The following is a 20,804-nucleotide window of genomic DNA, read 5'->3' on the forward strand; positions in this document are numbered from 1 at the left end:
AATAATAATGGATCTCTGAAAAATTCTTGGATTTTGGAAAATGTTGGTCTCTTTTGAAGAAATTATATACTTCCTTTGTCAGATCCTAAGGATGACATAACCTATCCATTCTCCTTTTATGAAACTTTCACTGCTGGGAGGTAGATAGCCCAATTTAACATTCAGGTGCAGTAACCAGCTAATTTAGATTTTTAGTAGAACAATTTCTCCCTTAATATCTAACCCTCCCCTGAGGACACTGCTCCTCCCATAATCCTGCCAAGTGGAAGCTGTTTTCTGTGGCTTATTCCTTATACCTCTAGGTTGGGAGGGAATATGATAGGGCAAATGGTGGTCCAGTCCATGTCTTCCTTACTTTCAAATGATTTCACCTTAAAAACCACTAGCTTTTTGAGCTATTACAATGAGTCCCTCTCCCTCATTCTTTGAAATTTTAGTGCCACTGCTCACTGTCACGCTGTCTACCATTGTTCTTGCTGTTTTTATTATCCATGTAGACAATCATGACAATGGCTGGACCTCTGGATTCCTTTGTCCATTCTTATGCAAATGATCTGAATCTCTACCTCCACTTACTCACTTAGCCCCCTAGTCACTCCTAGACCCTGTTACTAATAATGCTCACAGCCCTTCCTTGTGCTCTGTCCTTCAATTTCCCCCTGATCATGTCTGGGGATTCTAAATCCTTTCTTTCTAACTGACTTTTTCTGGAACGCTGATGCCAGCAATCTTTAACCACACAAACCATTATCAGTTAAAAACAACAATAACAAATAGGGAACAGTTTTTATTGTGGACATTTTCAAATACGCCCTGAGGTAGAAAAAAGGATAGTATGATAACTCCCCACGTATATATATTACTCAGTCTTCAAAACCACATTTCTGCTAATGTTGATCTATCTATCTATCTATTTTTAGTTATCTGATGTCTAATGAATGTTCCTCGTTGTTTTGTTCATCCTGCCTTCTTTTCACTCACCTCATTTTCTCCATCACTTACCTTAGATGTCACGGACAATCATAATCAGTCTCTTCTACACAGCCTCAACTTGCCCTAGCATGCATTTTGCACACTATTGAAAAATCCCAATGTTGATTAAATACATCCTGACTGGTCTTACTTCAACATCATGACCCTCTAATGCTGCGTGGACCCCCAGTACTGCCTAGAGAGCCTATTCCATATTTCTAGCTCACTCACTCTCTCACACTTCAGATGATTATTTTATACCTTCTCCTCTTTCCCAAACCTCTAGGTCTAACTACTACATCACCCACCCACCTGTGTCTAAATTCACATAATCTGACCTCATTCCTTTGCTACAGATAGACTTTGATGCTATCCAATTCCTTCACTGTGTACTAGTCCTTATATCTACTAATCTATGAAACGACATTGCTCTAACAATAATTCTTCCTTCTATTTCTCGCATCACTGATGTTCCCTTTCTATTGATTAATTCCATCAACATACAGGCATACCACAAATTTTTCATGTTAAAAACAAATAAACACCAATAAAACAGAACTCTTGACTCCACTTCTTCCTTAAGCTATTACTCAGTTTTTCTGTTCACCAAAATTGCTCTAAAGTCTTGATTAAATTTGCAGTTTCTTATTCTCCTTGTCTAATTTGTCCTCTATTCCAATCAGGCTTTCTTCTGTAACTCTGCTGAAACTGCTTTTGTTGAAGACACACAGACATACCCCCTCACTGCTAAATTCAGTGGTTAATTCTCAATGCTTATTTTACTTGGCACAGTGTTAAAGACAAATCATCATTCTCTAGTTACTTTGAAACATCTTCAGTTGGGTTTGAGATAATTAGTTTCTCATTATGCTTCTTCTCTCTCATTTGCTATTTCTGTCTCCTCTTTCAGTTTCACTTGTTTTTATTATTAAATTTTAGATTTACCAGGACTCATTTTGGGGGTCTTCTTTTCTCTTTTCAGAGTGAATTTGTTGAGGATTTAATTCAGTTTCATGGCTTTAAAAAACAAATCCTAAATGTTTTTATCTTTCCCAGTATTCACCTTTGAAGTCTAAACTCACATATGCAATTTCTTGCATTTATGGTCTTCCCACTTCTGCAACTGGCAACTCCATTCTTTCCCTTGTAGAGATCCAGAACCATGGCACAATCACCAAATCCCCCTGTTACACTTTTGCTTTTAATCCACCAGCAAATCATATTTACTCTGCCTTCAAATTGTATGCAGGATCTGAATGGACAAAGAGCATATATACTGAACCAACCCTCCCCACCAAGAAATGTAAAATCTGGACAGAATGGAAAAGATAGCTACCAGAAGACAGTAGAGTGAATGAACACAGACTGATTCTGGAGGAAAGGCAGTTGGAGGAAAGGAAGGGCATGGGATAAGTTTCTCATCTATATTATTATTATTATTATTATTAAAATAACATTTATCCTGAGGGCAAACCCCATCTGCATCTTAGAGAGAAATGAAAATTCTCATAATATACCTACAGGTTTGCTTTCTTAAAGAATCAGAGGACAGAATTCATGGCAACTTCAGTGTACTAGCTATGGTTTTATAACAAATTATCGCAAATGCAATGGTTTAAAGCAACACCCATTTATTATCTTACAGTACAGAGTAACTGAGCCCTTTGATCAGGGTCTCATCAGACTAAAATTAAGGTGTCATCTAGCCTTGTGCTTCCCTTCTGAGGCTCAGGGACCTTTTTCAATCATGTTGGTTATTAGAATGTATTCCTTTGTCGCTCTATGACTCAGGTCCCTGTTCTCTTACTAACTATTCAGGAGTGACTCTAAAGCTTCTAGAAGATACACACAGTTCCTTGCCACATGGCCCCTAAAAGCATTTTATTAACAAGGTCTTTAGCTTCTTCCTGACTAGAAAGAGCATGTTTTTCTAACTTTTTCCTCTGTGACTAACTGGAGAAAAATTCTCTGCTTTTATAGGGCTATTCTGGTAGGTCAGATCTAACCAGGATAATCCTCCTTTGGCTCATATGAGGATGCATGATTATGGAGAAATACTTCGTCATCATATTCACAGGGTCTGTGCAAATGCAAGGGGGATTATTGTTGGCATGGACACCAGAGGAGAGGAATCTTGGGTCCATCCAAAAATGAGGGGAGATCCTGGAAGAAGAGCATCTGAAAGAGGGAGTTCCATTATCTGCCAATAACCTCTGCCTAAATCTCTGGCTGACCTCTGAACTAGATCATGCAGACCAGAGAGGTTAAAAAAGATTGAATGAAGTTATCAAAAAATAAAAGAAGTTAACTGAGATTAGATCTTTTGTCCAATGCAAGGTATTTTTCTTACTATTTTCTTAGACTGGAATTATCTTACTTTTATTCTTTGCCTGTGAAAGTCCTCTGTCCTCTCCAGGTCCAATTCATAAGACATGTCCTTCTTCAAATGTCCAAGTAATTCCAAAAAATAATTTTCACCTTTACATAGATTTGCTTTATTCTTCCTTATGTTATAGTTAAGTATTTACATGTCTATATCACTAGCTAGAAAGTGCTTTGAGGATAAGGCATGGTTTAGTTACTCCTGCATACCTAGCATGTTCAATTGTCCAGGATAGCTTAGTTGAGCTCAAATTTGCTATGTTAAATTGCATCACGATACTACAAATTTATTCAGGATCTGACTGCCCCTTATCTAAACCACTGACATCTCTTGCTTGTGTTATTATAATTGACTTCCTTGATGCTTCTGTTTGTTGCCTATTAAAAGTATATTCCCAACCCACAGCTAATATCACACTCATTGCCTATTAAAAGTATATTCCCAACCCACAGCTAACATCATACTCATTGGTTTTTCCTCTAAGATCAGAAAAAGACAAGGATGCCCATTCTTAACACTTTTATTCAACATAGTATTGGAAGTCCTAGAAAGAGCAATTAGACAAGAAAAAGAAATAAATTGCATCCAAATCGGAAAGGAAGAAGTAAGACTATCACTATTTGTGGATGACATGATGTTATATATAAAAAACTGCTAAAAGAAATTGAAGAAAACAAAAATAAATGAAAAGATATCCCATGTTCATGAATTTGAAGAATTAATAGTTTAAAATGCCCATACTACCCAAAGTAATCTATAGGTTCAAAGCATTCTCTATCAAAATTGCATTGGCATTTTCATAGAAATAGAACAAATAATCCTCAAACATGCATATGAAAGGGGGAACCTCCCCAAATGGTATTTATTTATTAAAATGTGTATTTATTTTTACATGCTTAAACTTTAGTCACATTCAAAGTACTCTCCATTTGATGCAATACAGCCTATCGAGATGTTTTTCTCACTGCTCAGAACAGTTTTTAAACTCATTGATTGATGACTTTTAGTGCTTCTGCCATTTTTGTTTCACCTTTTCCACATCAGCAAAACATTTCCCTTTGAGGACTTTTCCATCCAAGGAAACAAACAAAAATGTCAACTGGGGTGAAATCAGGTAAATAGGGACAGTGGTGCACAGGGTCATGCCATTATTTTGACAACAACTCAATGCTGAACACTCAGTGTGATGTGGACAGGTGCACTTGTAAATCACCCACAATGCTCCTGTGTACACGCACTTTCTAAGTGTGGCATTCAAATCCATAAGGAATAGTTCAGTTGCAAGTATGTGAGATTCAGTGCCTGAGATTCTAGCTTCTGCACATTAGAAAGAACACTGGGTTGAGACTTAAAAGACTTGAGGTTAAATATCTAATACTATGTGACTTTGGATAGTTTATTAACCATTCTGAGCTTCAGTTTTTCTCAACCTCAAACTGAGTGGCAGCATTAAAAGAATTATATAAGGTATGTCTGAAGCTCACAAAACTAAATTCTTTTAGAAAGTAACTTAATCTTTTAATAATCTGTACTAATGAGTTTGTCCTGGATGTGAGCTCTCTGAATTTACAGTCAAAGACTAACAGTTTGGTTTAAATCCTACACAAATTAAGGATTGTGGCCATTTATCTGGCATCTTTTAAAAAATATATATTTTATTTATTTATTTTTAGAGAGAAGGGAAGGGAAGGAGAGAGTGGGGGAGAAACATCAATGTGTGGTTGACTTTCATGTGTCCCCTGCTGGGGATCTGGCCTGCAACCCAGGCATGTTGCCCTGACTGGAAATCAAACTGGCAACCCTTTGCTTCACAGGCCCCTGCTCAATCCACTGAGCTACACCGGCCAGGGCTATCTGGCATCTTGTGAGAACTCAAGGTGCTCATTAAAAGGCAAAAACCACCAAAATGCCTCATAAGCATTTTGTACTGAAAAGATGGATAATAAGTGTCAACGCTATGATGTGCATTATCCTCTACTTTCCTTTCAGGTGGATGGCTCACACTCTCCGCCATCATGCTGCGGTTGGCGGCAGCTTGCCCTGCGCCGTGTTCGGTGTGCACCAAAGATGTAACCCTCTGCCACCAATTAACCTATATAGTAGGTAATAACACCAATAACTCTAAAAAGCTACATTTAGTGTGCCTGCAAAACTCATTGTCGTGTCTTTCATTGCACTGACTGCTTTCTGGGCTCAGCTTAGAGAGGTAAACTTTTAAAGAGCAAGCCATTTTTAGTCACATTCCCAGTGACTAAAGACTGATGACATTACGTTCTTTTCCTGTTCCTGGTGGTCTCAGCCAAAACTAAAGATTTTCAGAGGTAATTGAGACATTTTGCTATTACAGGAAAATACTATCATTTCATGCAGCTTCACTTTTTTATATAAAAGAAAGAAATAGATTACTTAAATTAAATTTTTGTCCACACTTTGTACAAATTTGAACTCTACCACTGGCTGGAAAAAATATCAACGAATCAGAAACTTGAACTGCAGTCGTTCAGCATTAGTGAGATTAAGTGATGTACCAGGAAAATAGATTCTTATCAAAGTGCACCTAATTTTGAAAGTCTAGTCCTTTTTATTGATGGTAAATGAGCTGGAGAAGTGCTAACAAGACACGCTGCCTGTATTCATTACATATTGCTTGCTTAAGTCAACAATTTAATAAGACATCTTATTAACAAATTTGAGGAGAATGTGATTTACATTCTGATGTCTAAGAAGAGATAAACAAGCTACAAAATCTACCAATGAAAATTTTTCAGAAATAAGTCTGAGTTGAGATGAAGAGGAAGAAGATGATTTCTTTCATTTCTAAAATCCTAAGATTTTATGGGAATGAAGAGGTAGCTGTTGTCGTCGTCCCTGACAGGAGAGAGACAGCTTCAAGCCTAGTGGATTATGCACGACTTCCAATCAGTATTTAAAACATTTGAACACTACACTTGCACCTTCTCAGTTGGATTCCTAATTCCACTGTGTGTGTGTGTGTGTATTATTATTTTTTGCCCAGAGATAGAGGATGTCTATAAGAAACAGTATTGCTCATTTACATTGCTACACCTCTGTATCTTCCTTCGCATTTAGAAAATGCCAATACTGTGAAGTTAAATCTCATAAACACAAAGAAGTAAATGGATGACTTGTGAGTAGAGTGTTTGTCTAGTCTGGATGGGAAGTAATTGACAGAAACAATAGTCTGTTCCCGCAAAGTTGACAAATCCCTAGAGGACTAAGGATCCATACAAACAAAACTCCTTCAACTCATTAAAACAATAATGAAATAAAGTGCTGAACTGGCCAGAATTAATAGAATTCAAACAATCAGTAATAAGTATTTTTTTAAATACCATGACTTAAACCTACTTGTGCTACAGAGATGGGAATTTAGCAATTCTTAAAAAGAAGGCACTGTGAACATCCTTTGTCTTTTACATTTTTAAAATCTCTTTGTTTCAGTGATGCAGTCTGCATTCATAAGGGGACTGTGACTTGCTCCCCTCACGGATGATTGTTCTAATATAACCTGTAGACCGCCCAGGGACGGTGAACTCATCTATCCTTATGACACTGTCATTTGCAGTCAAAACAATTTTAGCATGGTAAAGATGTGTTACAATAACTCCTGATTATAATGTATCTTTATTGAGTTAAAACGCTTTGATTTCTAATGACAGAGCAGTGATAGCTCTGAGGTGATTATGGTGAAGGGATTGAACAGTTGGAAGCCCTGCGTGCCACCTGTCATCACACGATGGACTTCATTGGAGGGAACAGATATCAGACAGGAGTCTGAGATGGCCCAGACTATAATGAGAACCCCACTGACAGATCCTTGGGTTGTCTGCAGAGAATATAGATCTTTACTGAGTCACCAACTTTTAGCCTGGAGCTAAAAAGCAGAAGCCAGCTCTCCTTCTCACTCCCCACCCCACGGCCCCCCTTCTGGGCCCCAACCCATACCTTTATGTTTGAGAGAAAAAAGATGATTGAGTTCACAGCATAAATATGCATTGCTAATGGGAAACTGGTTAGTGAGCTCAGACATAGTTTGGGCTTTTGGGTGAGTCTGTACTGGCAGTAGGGCTGGGGCAGGTCAGTACACAGCCTCCCAGAGAAGCAGCCTGAAAAATCACCTTCAAAAATACATCAATGATGATAATCCCAAACAATGAATTAACTTTGACATGTAAAGGAACAGATGGGTTTATGTTCTCAAATAAACATGTTATAATAACAAAGAATATAAAAATCCATCATTCTGATAAAGAGCCTGGCTTCCCCTTAAACCGAGAAATCAGAGACGTGTTTTCATTTTGTTTATTGTTCTTACCAGGCGATCAGATTTCTCCAGAGGGTATTGATTATCTCTGCTCTGCATCGCACTCCCCGCCCACTTGCGTGTATCCTGCTTCTAGTCTGTGCTTTTCTTCCCCACAGCAGCCCCTGTGACCACGAGAGTTTTGGTCATCACTGATGGATCCCTCTCCTCCATAGAGAGCACAAATCTGTCTGTCCTGTTTAATCTTGCCCTGCTCTCCTTGAGCAGAAATGGCATTGAGGATGTGCGGGAAGATGCCCTCCATGGCCTTTCAAAGCTGAGGACGTTGTTGCTGGAGCACAACCAGATATCCAGCTCCACCCTCACGGATCACACCTTCAGCAAGCTTCGCAGCCTGCAGGTGCTGNCTGATGGATCCCTCTCCTCCATAGAGAGCACAAATCTGTCTGTCCTGTTTAATCTTGCCCTGCTCTCCTTGAGCAGAAATGGCATTGAGGATGTGCGGGAAGATGCCCTCCACGGCCTTTCAAAGCTGAGGACGTTGTTGCTGGAGCACAACCAGATATCCAGCTCCACCCTCACGGATCACACCTTCAGCAAGCTTCGCAGCCTGCAGGTGCTGGTGCTTAGCAGTAATGCCCTCCAGACCCTGCGAGGATCCTGGTTCAGGAACAACAAGGGCCTGACCCGGCTCCAGCTGGATGGGAATCAGATCACTAATCTGACAGACAGTTCTTTCGGAGGCACAAATCTCCACAGTCTCAGGCATCTGGATTTATCTAACAATTTTATTTCCTACATTGGGAAGGACACCTTCCGGCCCCTGCCTCAGCTACAGGAAGTAGACCTTTCCCGAAATCGGTTGGCCCAAATGCCAGATGTTTTCACTCCGCTGAAGCACTTAATCCTTCTGAGCTTAGATAAGAACCAGTGGAGCTGTACTTGTGATCTCTACCCCCTTGCCCGGTTTTTAAGAAACTACATTAAGTCCTCTGCTCACAAGCTCAGAAATGCCAAAGGCCTCCATTGTCAGCCACCCACCGCTGCTGTGGCCGGTGCAAAGAGTATGCTACGGCTGTCTGACACCAACTGCGATCCCAAGGCTTCCAACCTCACTCTGATTCTAAAGGACAGAAGTCCCCTCCTTCCAGGGCAGGATGTGGCCCTGCTGACTGTCCTGGGCTTTGCAGGTATGCCAGGAAGAAGTGCACCCTCCTCTTCTCCCTCCTCTTGTCCATATCCTTGACATACACTAAATGATGCCTTTCCTTGGTGATTGAAAAAATATGCCTGGGCTTGTGGAGGGGGGAATGTATACTTAGATATAGGAGGATGTTAGCTGATTTGGCTCATGTTGCAAGGATTTCCTGTTGCAGAAAAGCTTTCTAACATGAAGAAAACGATCTTGCACCAGAATTCAAGAGCTCTATCGCTGGTATAACTATCACTGTGATCCTAAGAAGTTAAATTGCTGTGTAGACTTTAGCATTCTTGTTTGTAAGGAAGGAATAGTGTCTACAGTTTATCAATCGCCCATATGCTGTAGAGCACTGGTACATTTATTAAGATGCTGGGAGTTATGAGACATGAACTGTTTCTTTCTTCAAAGCACCCACATAGGGGTGTCTCTCTGTGTTGTAGAAAGAATCAGTGATCTTTACCAAGTACACGAGGATGTGCAATTGTGACAGTCATGTGCATCCCACTCTATGGTGGTTGTATGGCACAGTGATGAAGCACGTGAGCTGTGCAGTTGGATTGCCCAGATTTGAATCCTGGCTCTGCTCTTACGTGCTGTGTGACCTTGGGAAAGTCATTTGACTTCTCTGTGACTTGATTTCCTCTTGTTCGGGGATTTGAATTCTAACATTTCTGTTTGTCTCTTTCAAAAACTTGGCCCATTCCTTCACAGACCAAGGAGAGTATAATATTCAACCCCTTAAATTTCCTTTGGCAGTTAAAAAATTAAAATTATGCACCAGCTGCCATTACACCTAACTGAATGAATGGTATATGTGCTACTTGGTGTCATTAGTGGAAGAGCAAGTCTGCATGAGAGTTCTGGTGTCATTTACCTCGATGTGTGTTTCCCCCTATGTTTGCAGTGCATGGTGAAATGCTCTGCATTTGCGGTAACCGTGGTGATGGGAAGTACATGTGTGTGCCCATGTGTGTGTGTGCTGGGAGAAGGGTTCCTCAAAGCTGGAAGGCCAGGGGCTCACATCCAGAAATGAAATGATCTGTTTTGAATGTGTACTATAAATAACCATTCCATAGCAGGTTTCCAGGAAATTAATTGGATGTCTAACTTCCAATCAGATGTCTAACTTCCATCAGATGTCTAACTTCCAAGTTATACCTGTAATCAGGAGAGACGGAGACCAGCATCAGGACCGGGCAAAGGAACGACCACTAGTTTTTCAAACTCATTTGAAAGTCAATGCAAATTATCTCAGAAAGATAAATTGTTTCAAAAACTGTGCAGCCATGTCAGTAATTACATGTGCTAAGAAATAATTTACTATAAAAGATGAAACAATAGGGCAGAGATAGTTTTTTTAAATGTGCTTCTTTGAATACCAGTTCTAGGGGATAATTAATAGATATCGCATAAAAACAAGCACAGATTCACACGTAAGCAATATGTTGTTGGGTTCACACGGGTGCGGGCTATGCTGGATTAAACAAAGTGAAGCGGGCTTCTTTGCTGCAGAATTTCTCATTGCCTTTCCTTTGCTAATGAGCACTATGAATCTAGGGGGAAGAAATAATGTAAAGCATTTCTCAAACTTATTGACCATACACCCTCTTTGTCACAGAGGATTTCACTGAATTATGTTTTGTAGGACATTGTTTTGGAAATATTATAATAGTAATTTTCAGTATCTTCTAGGTATCTTTTATATCTGTTTTCAGAAAATATTTTCTAAGTAAACAACTCTGTGTTAGTGTAGAGACAGAAATTCAAAGGACTTCAAAGATTTGTCAAAATGATAGGATGCCCAATGTGTGTGAATACTTTCTGATAATTTATAAATAAAACTATATACATGTTGGGTTATAGTGCATGAATTTATCATCATAATGTATCTTTCACTGCGTAATTGTTAAAAATATTGTTTTTAAAAGAGATTCTTCTAAAAAACTCTGACTTATGACATGAGTTCATTCCACTCACTCCATTAAGATTCTGCTCCTTCTGAAGTAAAAGTGTGGTCACCTATCTGTACCGCTGGACAGTAACAAAAAGACTTGGAACTCTAATTTGGCCTCTGACTTCATTTTCTTTCTCAGCTATAGATAAACATCACAATTCAATATAACATAATAATATTCAGTTAATTTAAAACTGATAAGTGGTTATTTGGCACCGAACATTGACATCTTGACACTGCTTGTTCTGTGACCTGACTGGATAAAAATAGAAAGCTTTCACGAAGCTGGAACACGCCTCCAATACTTCAATGAGAATGTATCATTAATTTCGCTTTTTATCTCGTATTGTTTTTCCAACTGTTTTCCTACAGAAAGATTGTCAGAACTGTTTTTAAAAATAGCAACAGTGCCCATGGCAATGAAAATTCAACCATCTTCTTAATAGCTCGCTCAGTCTGCCTACAAGCTTCATTTACTGCTTTTGCTCTCCGCACAAACAAAAAACGACCACACCTGACTGGCGATGCGGTACAGGCATGGCTCTAACGCCCACAATGCTCCCCTTTCTGATCAGACACAATTAGAGGGGAAACCTTATTTCACAATCGGATTGTGCCTACTGCATGTATTTGAAAAAACTTAGGCCTTTTTTTCCTTTGTTGTTTGGTTTAGTACCTGCCTCAACCATACAAAGAGGGCAAAAGCAAACACAAATACAAATCTTTCTGATTTGCTTTTGGGATTTTTTTTTTTTTTTTTTTTTTTTTTTTTTTTTTGCCTAACAGCTAGGAGTTGTGGGTACTGATAGGACAATACAAAACCTGAACAACAGCAGCAGCAGTCACCAGCATAAGCCCCAATGGCCATTCATTGAGCCTTACTGTATCAAAATGCTATATTAAACAGGTCACATATATTATGTCAGTTAATCTCTAGGTGGTATTAATTATCCCCATTTGGCATAGGAGGAAAATAAGGCTCAGAGTGGTTAGAATATTTGCCCAAGAAAATTGTCAGCATAAAGCTTTGAATCCTGAGTTTTCCTATGCCATATAAGAGAGATAGTGTTTCCAAAAATTTATTATTTTCATACATTTTAAACACTTACAATCCAGAGCCCTCATTTGAAATAAATCAAACCCTAGGACCTGGCATGATAAAAAATATTCTGATCTAACTTTTGGTACCACTTTTAAAAAATGTTGTGTCTTTAATAGACATTAAATTGTTTCAATATGTTATAGCACTCTCCAAGATTTATTGTTGTCAAATAAATTAAAGGCAATTTAGAAGACCTCAAGATTTAGTAAACTATACAAAATTTGGAGGATTTTACCAGAAACTGTCATTATTTTTGTTTAATCTGTATTTTTCACAGAAAAAATGAAACAACCATGGCTGGAACCTTCATTTTTCTTTCAAGTTCAAAATGTATCATCACATTTTCATTAAAGTTGTCTGCAGTGGTGAGAACCAGGCGTGATGCAGTCAACCAATCCACCTAGAGAGTGTGTTGACATCACCTCATCCACGTGTTCCATCGCTCATCCTGAATTCTCTCGGGGAACTGTCCTGTCCAAGCTCCTGCGGAGTTTGCAGGGAGAGCTGGGCTTAGAAGACATTGTCCCTACATCCATCAATGCTGACACCATGTCTTCCTGATCACCGTTTTGGGGATTTGTAAAGTTAGACCACTCAGCACTTTTCATGATTAGAATTCATACACAGAAATTAGAAATTCCATAAACAGAATTCCTTATGTTTACTTAATACTCAACAAACATTTCTGGAGTGCCTCCTTTGTGCCTGAGTTATGAGCATGGGAGATACATTTTTGAACAAAACTGAAAATTAAGCACTATTTTCCCGTAGTGCTTAATTCTAGCAGGGAAGGACAGACAGTGAACAAGCAAATTAGTAAGTGAAAAGAATAATTTTATACTGTTTCAGATGCTAAGGTAAAAAAGGAAAGCACTATGACATAGAAGGAGTTCGGGTATGACTCAGAGACCGGTTTAAACATCTAGGCGGTTGATGATGTCATTTATTGAGATGGGAAACAGCGAGGGAGAAACGGGTTAGACTCCGCACTTGGGTTTCAGAAATGCTGCCTTTGCAATTTTATTCTGAGGACAAGCTCTACCTTCACAGAACAGGAAACGACAGTACCACACATTCCAAACTTAGAACGTTAATCATGTGGTTGAGGAAGTTCATAGAAGGGAATGATCTTTGCAAGAATAAGGAAGAAACCCCAGCAGACTTATCAATAAATTTGGAGGTATTGATTTAGATTTTAGAGGAAAGATAAAATTCAGATTAGCAGAGATAGGAGGAGTTATTACAAGCATCACTAAGAGCATGCACAAAGGCTTAGAAGTACATTTTTAGACTGGTAAATTGAAGAGTTTGAAGCATAGTGTTTGAATCTGAAAAATAATGAAACACAAGGCTAAAAGGGGGGCCATAGCCAGATTGCACCAAGCCTTGGATGTCAAGGAGCTTGGCCTTTATAATGGGAAGCCAAGGAGGTACACTGAGCCTGGGGGTGAGTCTTTATGAGTGCTCAATATAGAACAATACTATGTAGAATTAATTTTTCTTTTTGAGGAGGAGATGTGGTATATGATAAGTTCAGATATATACTAACTGTGGACTATTTTGGGGATTGATTATGGGATTAAGAAATAGAAAATTTGGAATTAAGCTGGTTTCCCATAGGCAGGAAAAGAATTCTAATGCATGAATTATTTTATCTTCAGTGAATTTCAGTCCACTGGAAAAAAAAACACCTTATTTTTCCACTAAAGACATTCCAGATAGTATTGTTTCTTATCATTTTAATAGACACACAAAAAAGGTTCAAATTAGAACACAGAATGTGTCAATAATATGGCCTCTCTCTGAACTGCTATTTTTCCACATGGTGATAGATCTCCCACCCATTCTGATGCCCTTTAAGCCATTAACCTTGACATTTGTGGATTTCACATTTGGTGACTTATATGTTTCTTCCTATGATGTTATGTTTTAATGGTCTCTCTGTTTGTCACAGGAGCTGTTGGTCTGACTTGCCTAGGTTTAGTTGTATTTAACTGGAAACTTCAACAAGGCAAAGCAAATGAACACACAAAACTTTGTTGTGGAACCTGTGGTGAATCCCTGTGTGCTCACGAGGCAAGAAATCACCACGCTAAGGGATACTGTAACTGCCGCTCAACCCAGGAAAATGAGGTAAAGGTCCAGTCCACCGTGGGGTCCGGAAAGGAAATGGCACTTTCACAGGAAAGCAGCCCCCAAGCAGCACTGACCTCTGAGTCCACAGCCATTGAAAGGTCATATCGAAACCTGAACAGGAAGGGCCATGAGGAAGACAGCGCTTGTATCTGCCTTGGTGGTAGATTGCTGCAGTCGGGATGTCCAGCCCCTCCTGGGAATATGGCAGCTTTTAATAGAGCGGGCTTACTTGCAAGATACTGCCCAAAGACAGTTGAAAATCTAAGGAACCTTGAGCCTGGAGAAGTCCAACCTCAAACGCTGACACAGCATGTAACAAAAACAATAGGTGAGTGGTCTTGTTGTAGAAAATCCCACTCTGTTTAAATTCCTCTGAAGGAGGTTGCCTCTTTTAATTTCTTCGACAGGAGAATAAAAACCACTGTAGCACCAGCCTATTCCTTTTCTAAAAACATTGTGAATGTGTGTGCATGTGTTTGGGGGGCAAGGTATACATGGAGATTCCCCACCTTCAGGAGCTGAGAGTACATCCTGCTGTAAAGTGAATTTTGTGACCCAACACCTAACAATGTTAAAAAAAATAGAAGAACCCTTTTAAATAGCGATAGTGCTGTTAAGATTTATGGGAACTTGAGCATCGGCTTCCATTCTAACATCCTTCTAGCTCTAATGCCAATTCTGCAGTAAGCAACCTTCCCAGAGCATGACATGTTAGAAGAATGGGCCTTCTAATGCTAGTGATTCATTTCAGGAATGATGTCAGGACACATACTTTGCTTGCTGAGCTGTCAGGGATGATAACTTCCCAGTCCAGGGAAAGTCAGGACTTAATTCATTGTCCCATGTCGGGAGCCAAGTGAATCTGGCCACGACATCTACCCACTGTACATGGGCGATGTCAATATTTAGGTGGAGGCAATGAATTAAATGTCTTCCTTTTTCTTCCTGAATAGTAAGGCGATGCTTTCAGGCTCAGCAGTGAAAACTTTGACAGCTGCTCTGTAAAGAAGTTCCTGTCATTTATTTGAATTGGATTACAACAAGCAGAGCTTTCTTTCAGAATGTGAATGACGGAGGTACTGCACCAAGACATCCTTACTGTGGGGATCCAGCCCTGAGGATGGATCTGGGGACCATTGGAAAAGAATAAAACTGTATGTTATTTCACATGTAGCATAAGGCAGGATGTGAATTTATTCCATTGCCTTCCCAGACTCTAGTTTTTACCAGTTTCTGGGGATTGCTAATTTGACTCAAAAGAGGAGTCGCCAAGAAAATAAACATCAGCCATAAAAAACAGATCAGATTGGTTTAGTTTACAGAAAAAAAAGTTCTCAGCCTTTCAATACAAACATACCTTAGTCGCATGCTTCCTTTTAGCTTTGCCCAGTGCCTTAACTTCTCTGTGGGAAAATCCTGCACTGACAGGAATATGGCCTCTTAACCATGTAAAACCCAGTCCCTTGTCTCATACAGAGAACACTGGTGGCTCAGACAGTTAGACTTTTAAGAAACATTTGAAATCCTGCTACACGCCAGGCATTGAACTGCAGCTGGAGAAGACAGGTATTCGAGGAGAAACCAACCAAGGCCACATCTGCTCCCAAACCTCCATCAGTAAAGGGCACTGGCAGTCTGACGGTGCCTTCTGACTGGAAGCACAGAGTCAGTGTTTCAGGGGTAGAGGAGACTTTAGCCATGATCTCGTCATATAGTTCTTCATATTTATCTCTGAGTCACAGAACTGTTAGAATCTGATAAAGGCTACATATTCTTTCCCCAGAATAATTTTGTACCCACATAAATTTTATAGCCACATGAAGTTATATCCACATAAAGTTTCCAGCTAGTCTAATCTTCTGATATCCAGAGAATAAGTGGCTTCCCCAAGGTCACCCAGAAAGACGAAGGCAGGTCTCAGATAATATTAGATGCTATTCTGAGGCTTAGTTTACTTCTTCCTTTCTATCACTGAGCAGAAATAATTCTTTCTTTTTCCAAATAAAACAAACAAATCCACACTATTGAGAAGGCTCATTAATAAGATGCAATTTTAAACATAATGTGCACTGTGGTTAAGAAGATAGGATTTAGCATCAGACAGACTGGGGTCAAGTTCTGCCCATGTCATTTAGCAGGCATGACTGGGGGAAAACATTCAACCTCTTGAAGCTTTTTTTTTTTATTTGTAAAAGTGATAGAATAATAGGACTTGTCCAATAGATCAGGAGTCTTGTGGTTATTAAATGAGATGATGAATGTACGATATTTAGCACAATGCCTGGCTCTTAGTTTATGTTTTTGTCATTAATATTATTTAACATGGCCCTGGCTGGTTTAACTCAGTGGATTGAGTGCAGGACTGTGAACCAGAGGATAGAGGTTCTATTCCCAGTCAGGGCACATGCCAGGGTTGCAGGCCAATTCCCAGCAGGGGATGCACGAGAGGCAACCACACATTGACATTTCTCTCCCTCTCTCCTTCCTTCCCCTCTAAAGATAAATAAATAAAATCTTTAAACAATATATTATTTAACATGTATCATTAACCTGCACCATTTAAAAATCCCAGACAGAGATTTCTGTAACTCAGAGCAGGCCATATGCTAAAATACTTATTCATTTAACAAATGTTTAATGAATGCTGTGATCAGTGTTGGGACATAGATATGATCTCTGCTTTTATGGACCCAAGATTATTATATGCATTTTTCTTTCAATGTTGAAACTTGAATACTATTTGATATTTTATTATGTCCTTTCTAATATTCAGTTCCAAGTGAGAAATGAATGTAGAAAAAAATTACTATGGTTATTTGAAAAAGATTTAATTGTTACTCATATTTAAAGCTATTTAATCAACAAACAACTAATTAAAAGGTGTGCAACTCTGAACTTTTTTATCTCCAGTTCCACAACTTTAAGTTAGCATCCCAACTGATTAAAATGTGGCCGCAGCTGGTGTCATTGCAAACACTACAAATTGTCAAATGTCCTGTGTGGGTTTGATGAAAAATTAGAAAATATTCAAGAATTGCTATAATTAGAAGAATCACTTTTACCCCTTTGACAAGGTTTCCAAGCATCTCTTCAGTTGGAGTGATGTAACTCTGCTCAGTGTTAAATTCCTGCATTTATTGTTCCACAGATATCAGCAGTGACACAGTCAGTAGAAGATATGCAACTCGAGCTTCAGCTTTGGCCAGAGAAAGTCTTGAAAAGCATTTAACAAATGAGTCATGGCAGCTTCCAATAGAAAAAAAAGACAATGGCTTACAACCTCACAGGCAGCGACATTTTATTACCAGCTCATCATCCAAGCCTTATGAGCCTGAAGAACACTATGTACAAAAGACCTTACCAAAACTTGAATCAAAGTACGATGATCCTTGTGAACTGTTAAAACAGAGCAGGCCTCGGTATTTTCAGCCAAAAAAATCTCTTATCTGTAAGTATGTGCCCCATGATAAACTTAAAGATTATGTAAAAGAAAAGAAGCCACATAGTCGAGAATATTCAAAGTCTAAGAATGAGCAAATCCAAGTTTATAGTGCAATAGAAAAATTCCTTATGAGTGAGGACAACATGGAGTTATCGGGGTTATCAACAAATATCAAGAAAACACATTCTCCTAGGAGGGTTAGCTTCCATGATCCTGGTTTAGTTGAAAAAAATAGGCTGGAGATGTCACCCAAAACATCAACTTATTCAAAACAGCAAAAGACTCAAAGCGAGCTCCTGACCACCTTGAATCTCAAAAAAGGTAGCAGTGCGCGAGAGAGAAGCAAAGGGAGAAAATGGCTCACTGATACACAGACTCTGAAAGAAAAAGGGATCAATCAATCTGATGTCAAAGGGAAAATTAGAAAGCAAAATTTAAAGATAAAATTAAATTTACACCCTTTTAGAAAAGCCAGAGTCCACCCAGAAAAATCCTTGCCAGAAGGTCCACCAAAATGTGAGCAAGTATTGTTACCTCCTAATAAATTGCCCAAAGCTTCTAAGAAAGAAGCAAAAATAAACCTTCCGTCATCTGCAGTTTTTCCCCACCAGCCAGAGAGTAACGACTATGCTGCATTCACTTCAAAGAGACTGCCTCTTAAACAAGCCCCAAATCAGACCCTATATTACAAAAAACACACTAAAAAAGCTCCTCTGCTCACCGCTAACAACTTACCTGTAGTCGACCAGAGCTGCCCGCAAGGCAACCGTCACCCTCCTGGCCTCATTTCTGATGGAAGCCAAGCAACACTGCCTGGCCTCATGGCCCCTGCAGCTGAATGCAGGCATCCACATGCTCCATTGTCCACAGAGCAAATGGAAGGTGCAACTCCCCTGGCATTGGTAGGTTCCAGTTCTTTACCAGGTTCTTGGGAAAACACAGGCAGTGATGTTTTAACATCCTGCCATTCCACGAGGGTTCCTGACCAAGAGGCAACACAACCCACTGAGCACACTGAGCAGGACAAATCTGAGACCAGTGTGCTAACCCAGTTTTCTTTGTCCTTGGAAAATCCCATGCAACCTGTCGGTGTCCACCAAATTGACACCTACAAGGAACATACTGTAGATCAAGATCAAATGTTGCAACATGCGGTACAACATTCAAGTCAAGAAGAACTTGAAAACGAAGAAAAAATATTAGTGATGGAATCCAAAATATCACATCAGATAAGGGAAAATTGTATTACAGACGAGGGAATGGATGTAGAAAAAAAACCTTCCTAAAACAGAAACATGTGATTCCTCTTTCATTCCCCAAACACAATCCAAGGGCAACTCAACATTTACAAAGATGAAATCTATTGCATCCCAAAATAGGAAGAAACTTCCCAAGGATACCAATACTTCTCAAACCATCTCACATCTAACCAACAGTAGCAAAAAAGAAATTGACAGCAAGAATGCATTGCCTAGGGATAAAAGCACTCAAGCACTAGAAATAAAAATGGTAGAAAAAGAGGAGGAAAAAAATGCCTGGTAAGAGCAAGGCCAGTGCTAGTACGTTAGTGCGGATCAGACAGATGACCTTAACAGGCACGACAAAAGAAAAGCAGCAAACTTGGGAACATGGAAAAAGTAAAAATCTTACACTACATGGTTCAAGTGCTGTTGAGGCTACAATCACAGCTGAGGATTTGAGTGTTATAAGTTGTCAGGAAACTGAAAATAGACTACCTCCTAGTGAAACCAATCTTCAAATAAATAGAAATATGCATGATTTGAGAGGGGCTCCAAACACTCAACCAGATCAAGATAGCAGTGCCCACAAAGAAGGCACGATGGCAGCGGGGACACTTGAAGCAGGTCCCCCGCAACCAGAGGTAAAAGACATTGCGTTTGGAGGCAGAAAATGAGGTGCCTCTAATTCCTAGAGGAAGAAATGAAGCTGAAAACTCTGGTCTAAAGGGTGCACTGCATCCACCATCGGCTGGATATGCTAATATCTCACCTTTGGAGGCAGAACAAAGTGAACAAAATAACTCAAATAATAATCATCTTCTACTTTAGCTTTCTTCGAAAGGACACACACCCCCCCCTCGGCTTTTGCATGCATTTCAAATGCATTATTTGGGAGAAAAAAATCCTTAGCAACTCTTTGTTATCAGTGAAATAAAAGTACACGTTTGACTATAAAGCAAAAATCAAAGATGGAGTCGCGAGATATATTTGACACAAATGAGGTTTCTTCTCTAAGGAATGGGGAAATGGGAAAGAAAATTTTTGCCTAGTCTTGGAAAAGAAAGTCAATTAAAAAAAAAAGCTTTAAGTAAATGAAAGATTGAAGAAGAAAAGAGTACGCTTTACGCTTGATGTTTATTTTATGGAAACTACTACACACATCTCAATTAGTGTATTACAATATTGCTTTCCACACAGATGATTATATATTCATATTTGTGCCTGATCTGCTTTCCTAATTATGGTATGTAAATAAAAATTGAGCTTTGCTTGTTAACTGTGGTCTAGCTGATTTGTATATTGGTATATTTCAACCATTTGAGAATGTTTGGTTGACAATTATGCTTGGTCTTAAGTAGAAGTCTTTTAAACCTGTTAATTTTCTAAGAAGAAAAAAAATCCAGGATTTCTGTAAAACCTGCAAAATCCTATATATCCACTAGGTGGAGATCTCAGCTTCAATCATTCTAGGAGAACAAATGGATCTTCAAGATCAACACAATGGATCTTGAACAAAAGAAATTTTAAGGAGTTTTATGGCCAATTTTTATTAACTTCAGATTCTGAAAACTAAATAACGCATTAACATGTAAGATTTCAAGGTCTGATCTCTTGAGCTGAGCATCCACTATTGTTTGGTGTTAGCATTCCTTCCTGTGCACAGCAATTAAATGTGCTTATAAGCGTCAGAGTTACAAGTAATAGTAGAATAAACATCTCTCATTCAATGCCACACTTATTTGCCAGACAGTATATGCAAACAATTTTGTTAATATGCCAGTAACCTGTGAAAACATACCTTCACATTTTCTAGTGGGGGAAAAAGGTTGCAAAGACGATTAACTTCCTTTCACCTCTCTCTCTACCTGTCCAGGTATCTGTATCAATATATCTACATTTGACAATATTATAAAGCTTAGAAGACCATTAGAACAATATACAATTCTTTCATTGTATATTCTGTTTTCTTTCTTATTCAAAATGGCTAGCAACTGACAATTTTCTTATTTTGAAAGTCTTTAACCTTATTACCTCTCTTCTTTCTCTTTTCTGACTGGATTTAAAATTTTCTTAGTTATAATTTCGACT

At 39.0% G+C, this 20,804-nt stretch overlaps 2 protein-coding genes across 2 annotated transcripts in view; one reads left to right on the forward strand and one right to left on the reverse strand.

The window, feature by feature from the left end:
* Window positions 1-20,804, reverse strand: part of TNNI3K (TNNI3 interacting kinase) — a 283,730-nt gene that overhangs the window by 54,038 nt on the left and 208,888 nt on the right. The gene's annotated exons all lie outside the window — the stretch shown is intronic.
* LRRC53 (leucine rich repeat containing 53) lies at window positions 5,371-19,928 on the forward strand. The gene is given in 8 exon segments (XM_037042364.1): window positions 5,371-5,458; window positions 7,799-8,040; window positions 8,257-8,830; window positions 13,852-14,361; window positions 17,182-18,752; window positions 18,754-18,999; window positions 19,001-19,366; window positions 19,368-19,928. Coding segments are annotated over 8 exon segments (3,774 nt in total). The 3' UTR covers window positions 19,545-19,928.

The sequence above is a fragment of the Sturnira hondurensis genome, unplaced genomic scaffold (assembly GCF_014824575.4).
Source record: "Sturnira hondurensis isolate 20B ecotype Veracruz unplaced genomic scaffold, ASM1482457v3 Scaffold0000648, whole genome shotgun sequence".
NCBI classification, from domain to species: domain Eukaryota; kingdom Metazoa; phylum Chordata; class Mammalia; order Chiroptera; family Phyllostomidae; genus Sturnira; species Sturnira hondurensis.